The 6235-nt window shown below is 40.3% G+C and overlaps 1 protein-coding gene across 1 annotated transcript; it reads left to right on the forward strand.

The window, feature by feature from the left end:
* Nucleotides 1-2505: 2505 nt before the first annotated feature.
* On the forward strand, nt 2506-4618 carry gpr84 (G protein-coupled receptor 84). The gene is made up of 3 exons (XM_080461075.1): nt 2506-2558; nt 3125-3463; nt 3805-4618. Exons 2-3 carry the CDS (start codon nt 3160-3162, stop codon nt 3864-3866), a joined length of 366 nt encoding a protein of 121 aa, XP_080317201.1. The 5' UTR covers nt 2506-2558; nt 3125-3159; the 3' UTR covers nt 3867-4618.
* Nucleotides 4619-6235: the final 1617 nt, after the last annotated feature.

A 6235-nucleotide genomic window follows, 5' to 3' on the forward strand; every position in this document is an offset into this window, starting at 1 on the left:
AAAAAATTGTGATTTGTGATTTTTTTTGTTCTTGGCATTAATATTTTACATTCCATATCATGATGTTTCAGATATGAGTAATACATAATAAGTGAAGTAGCAGACACACTAAAGCACATTCAGACAACTCAGGATCTGACGTGACATTACAGGTAAGTAAAGAAGGAAACCCTCTTTGATGTAATAAAAGTATATGACAGCAAGGAATCAGACAAAAACAGCACAAGAACACAATAACTTGAATTCTCACCTAACAGATTAACTCTCTTATAATGTGGATAACAAAATGTTTTTATAAAAAATAAGTAGCATTTACCTGTGATGTATTCATGGCTCTAGATAATTAGGATCTGTACGTCCCGTCTTCTGCTGTCTTCATGTCGCTAGTTTGTCGAGGCTGTTTTGTTGCAGTTTCATCTCATTGTCATTGGTTCATGGAAAGTATTACAGAATGAGTTCCTCATGTACTTTACATGCATCTGATTAACCTGTAGTAGTGATGAGCAGGTTTATACTAAAATAGAGAATTCTTTGTGGTTGTGTGAGCCTGAAGACTTCATCACACTGCATCCCATCTCTCTTGACTCCCGCCTACACCTCAGGTGGTGCAATGACCTGCTCTGGTGCACCATGTTTCTGTTATCACAGCCTGCCTGGTCGCAATGAATACATTTCTCCTGGTTGTGGAAAAGGTTTGAATCTCTATTTCAGAAGCATTTTGGGAATTACTCCTGATCTCAGCCTGGTCAACCCACATTTGAGACACATTTGTACCAAAGGGCATCTTTACACCATCATTCTGCTCTGTTATAGTAACCTATACTGTGTTCTCCTTATTCATCATTATTAACCAGAGTAACCTGGCATGAACAAAATAATTTTACACAAACTTTTGTCAAATAAAATTATATTCATAAACAAAAAACAAACCTTAGTCTTACTTGCAATTTCACTTATACAGACTAATTTTCTAAGGTCCTGTACAAAGCATATTAAATTGAATGTTTGCACAAAAATGTTTTGTTTTCCGTTTGTGTGCATTTTTGCATGTGATCAACAAGGAACATTACCATGAATGGTGTCGCATGCAAACAGGAGTAGTCAAATGATGGTTTTACCTGCTTTATTCTTTTATGTTGCCCATGAAGACTTTGTATCAAGATCCCAAGCTCCCATAACCACAAAATATATATTTAAGTTGTATAGGTGGTGGAAGAACTTATCAAACATTCCACAGCATTGCAGCAGATAAATGTGAATTTTCAGAAATGTCAGACTGGTTAGAAGAATCTGCATCTCCCTCTGGTGGCCATGTCCTTTCTACTGCACCCACTTCTTTGTGACAAGGCCCATCTCCTAGGCTGGAAACTGCTCTGGAGGAGTCAATGCAGGCAGCCTTTGTGAATTCCGTATGCCCAGTTAATAAGAAACCATTTAAAACCATAAGTCAAAGTCATATTTAGCTGAAGACCGTTCCAGAGAAGTCAATTCTGTTACTATAATATCCCCATATATTTCCTTCTGTTATAATCATGTTCTACTTTGCTTCTACGCCTCATTCAATCGCACATGATATTATTAGGCCTGAAAAGGATTTTTATCAACAAACTATTAAATTTCATATTTTTCCCCAACGGAAAAGCTAAATCAGTGCTTGACTAATATTTGCTTGTGGCTGGCTTGCTGCTTTGCATTAATAAAAGATTACTTGTCATGGAAATAGGAAGCCTCAAAGTAGCAGTAATGACACACAGATGCTTTATATTGAAGCTTTCTGTAACCGATGCTGTTGAATTTGTACCTGTTACAGGGGATCTACATCAGGAAATTATAGTAAGTGGTGAAAATGTACTTACTAATTTACTTACTGTGCAATTGTCTGTGTCCTGTTTGTGGTGTTTGTGTTTCTCCTTTGCGATATATCTGACCAACCTAATGAAGCTTTTTACCTGTAAAATAAAAGTTTTGAGGGGAGGGAGGCCAGGGGCTTTATGTGCTCTCTTTTATGGTAAAGACTTTACCGTCAAGTGTAAGTGTGGTAAATCATTCCAGACAAAACAGGATGAATCTCACCTGTAGCTGAAGCACAAGGCCTGAGGAATAAAGAAAAGCTGTCCATACACTTACAACTTTGTGAAGTATCAACATGCATTGATCTATTTTTATTCATGTTATTTATATTGGTGGTATATTTTCTTTTCCTATAAAACTGTGGTGACACAACATTAAAAATCATATTTCATCAAATGAGGAACTGCAGAGTTCTGCTTGGAAGTGCCAAAGAGTGAATGATTAACAGTAAATGATTAACATAAAGTATATCAACACGACATGGTTGGTTTTCCATGTGACTATTGCAGAGAAAAGGCATTTTAAAAACACATTTGGAAAACCCAAACTACACTCTGTGTTGTGCAAAGAGTACTTGAGCAACAGAGCAGACGCACGCTAATAATGATAACATCAGCAGGAAGGGAGACGTTCAGTAAACCAGACCACCACAGAGAGTGACACAGCAAAGCTTCAACAACTAGAAAGACAGGAATTAATCTGTGAAGGTGAGAAATTTACAGTATTACAGCTCTATTTTAAAAGAGGGTCTTTAAATCACCCCACATATTAAACTGGAAGGAAATATTGATATTTACTTATTAGTTATTGTTGAAGTGTTTTATGTTGGTCCAGTTCAGTCGCATCTTATTTTATTGAAATGCTTCCAAGTCACCATCAGAAAGATAAGATTTTAGTTTGAAACTAAATCAAAGAGTGTAAAATATTTGAAAGTTTGACAAAATTATGGACAATGGTACACATATTTTTATATTTTCCTTAACTGATTGATACTATCATGATAAGTAAAGATCTTGTTGGGCTATGATATTCAAATTATCCAAATCTCATCAGTTGCCAAAACAAATATATTGATTTATTCTAATCCTACAGGAAACTATAACCTTCCAAAAAAAGAGGAACAAAATGCTTGTAATTATTTTTCAGTCCACAAACACCAGTTTCAGTGAGTGAGAGGGCTTTGTTCATGAGGAAGTGGTGAACTATGAAGTCAACCAGTAACTTCCTTTTTCATCCGCACAGCAGTGAGTTTGTTCTTTCTGTGTGCACACAGAACAAATAGGTAAACCTGCATATCGACGTACCAGGATGCTGATGAACCAGACAAACCAAACAGAGGAAGACCTCTTCTCCTGCTACAGCCCTTCAGTCGAAGGCTACCGTTACTTCGCTGTGCTGTGGGGCTGTGCTGTAACCATCACTGGCACGGTGGGGAACCTGATGACCGTGCTGGCCTTCGTCTTCGACTCAAATCTGAGGACGCGTTTCAATGTGCTCATTGTCAACCTGGCTCTAGCGGATCTCCTGTACTGCACCGTGCTGCAGCCCATCACTGTGGACTCCTACCTACACCTCCGATGGCGCAGCGGGCAGCTCTGGTGCACCGTCTTTGGTCTGTTACTGTTCCTCTCAAACTCGGTTTCTATTATCACTCTCTGTCTGGTTGCGATCAGTAGATATCTGCTGGTTGCAAGAAGGGCTGTGTTCGACAGGGTCTTCTCTAAACACGGTCTGATTTTACTCCTGATTTCCTCGTGGGCACTAGGCCTGATAAGCTTTGGCCCACTCTGGTCAGTCTATGTGTTTGTGCCACAGGTGTGCACATGCAGCTTTCATCGCACCAAAGGCCGCCCTTACTCCACCATCCTGCTATTTCTCTATTTTTTTGCTGGTCTGGGCTTTGTTGGCGTGTTCTACCTGCTGATTTACAGGCGTGTCATCATTGTTTCAAAGGCTCTGCGCCACTACAGACTCAGTCACCGCTCGTCCAGGAGGAAGCCAACATCCTCAGCTGAAGGAACCAATGACAGTGGTGTGGACAGTGGCATGGCAAAGTCAAGTAGCACTGAGCTCAGCAGCCAGGCAGAAACTTCTCAATATAACAAGACTTCCTGCGAAAAAATACCCGAGCCCACCCATAACTCTGCCACAAGTGTCAACACGCCTGAGAGGAATATTGTTCATACAACTCATTCAATCAAACCTGCTCCCATTGTAGGTCCCTCCTCACGCTCAGACACTAAAAGAGATGACAGTGATGTTAAGCATGTGACACACATGTGCTTTGCTGTTTTTCTTTGTTTTGTTTTCTGTTTTGTCCCTTTCCTGCTGCTCAACATAGTCGACAAACACGGCCGAGCTCCACAAATACTGCACATGTTCTTTGCCAACCTCACCTGGCTCAACAGTTGCATCAATCCGGTGCTCTATGCTGTCATGAATCGACAGTTTCGACAGGCCTACTATGTACTTCTCGTCAGGCTTGCTTCAGCCTTCACCTGCCGCCGGGCCCGCTTTTAGTTGCAGACTTTTCTGATTTGTGCCTAGTCCAAACTGATGTTTCTTCTGATATGAATCCAATGTGATGTTATTTACCTGACGCACATGAGATGGCACATGCACTGTTGTTTGAATTCAGTCACTTGACGGCTTAGATTTAGGATTGATTTTTTTATTTTTGGTATCTTTGTTATTGTTTTCCGTGTTTTTTTTTTGTAGGTCTACTACCATATGTTTATGTTGTATAATAAAACAGATTTTTTGATGCATAATTTTAAGTATACAATATTTCTGCTTGATGCACAGTTGCTTAAATGAATTATAATAATAAAAAAAAAAAATAGTGTTACAAAATCAGTACAGGAAATAATCATCATACAAATCACCTAATTCTCTCAGTGATTCAGGAAATTATGACTCTGATGTTTGGGCAATAAACTTCCTCTGCTGATACTTTATTACTAAGGATAATAAAAAGATGATTGGGATAAGACCGACGAAAAAATGTGAGTTTTCTCTCTTGCCCATATACAAATAGAGACACTCAACATATTTGAAAATTCCTAACAAGTGGCATTAGGGTGACGTTGTAAATATTCATCTATGCCGACAGTCTTTACCAGAAAAGCTATGGAAGTGAGTGCCATTTACAGAACGAACATGAGATGAAACCTTGTGAGAAATTCTTAAGCTGGAACTATTTGGCATCTTTAGCCCCGTTTCCACAGTGCCCCTTGGTACGGGTGCCGGTCAGGTGGGGGTTGACTATCCGTAACCAGACCCGTATCAGTGCCGCGTTTCCATTACACGGGGAACGGTTTGAAATGTAGGCGGTGTTATGAACGGTTGCGTAATCATGCAGGATGTGACGCCATAACGGGAGGACGTTTTCAAAAAAGTTTCCTGATTGCTGCAGAAGAACTGATTGGAAATGCCTGCTTGCTGGGAGAACAGCGGTTGTCACAGACCAATGAGCAGACGGCAGTGTTGAAGCTCCTCCCCCTCATATCTGGCACATTGTGCCTGGTACCCCAAGTGGAGGGGTAGCGAGGGGTAGCGAGAAATGGTTACCAATGGTACCGGTTGGTAACGGTTCTGAGTCAGTGGAAACGCACAACAACCGGTTCCGACGTGACCCGTACCGGCACCAAGGGGCACTGTGGAAACGGGGCTTTAGTGGACCAGTGGCACCAGGTAACATAGAAACCATTAGAGCCGGCACACTCAGATGGTCTCTACTTTTCAGGGAGATTAATCCAGATAGAAAAATTACAGAGGACAGGTGCATGCATCAATAAAAGAATTGGACAAATTCACGGTTAACTTGAACATCTCATGAAAGTACATTCAAAAAAGTGTTGTTTGGAGGTCGAGATCAATATTCATTATTAATAACCAAGTCTGATTCGACTGACAATATATACTGCATGTACTGTATTTACAAAAGGACTTTTCTCGAGATAGATAGATAGATAGATAGATAGATAGATAGATAGATAGATAGATAGATAGATAGATAGATTCATTGCCATTCAATACATACGCCCATACAAGAACGAAATGTTTTTGCACAAGGCTCAAAACCTAGGCTTGATTAAAGTTTGCCTCGTTATCACGAGACGTGCACAGAAAGAAAGACATCCACGTCACCACCTCCGCCACGTCCATCATTACAGGGTATTCGGGATAATATCATTGTGAAATTCTTATTGGTCGCATCGCTAACAAGCAGAGTAGATGTTTTTTATTGGCAGATTTTGATATCTAGTACTGAACAGGTTTTGCCTCTCAGGCTGTGTCTGGGATGGTCGGTTTCCTCATGTCCTGTTTGAAACCCTCTGGAGCCCTGCCTATCATGTTTATTTATCGGGCTTCAGAAGCAAAC

This window comes from Lipophrys pholis (assembly GCF_963383615.2).
Source record: "Lipophrys pholis genome assembly, chromosome: 4".
In the NCBI taxonomy this organism is placed as follows: domain Eukaryota; kingdom Metazoa; phylum Chordata; class Actinopteri; order Blenniiformes; family Blenniidae; genus Lipophrys; species Lipophrys pholis.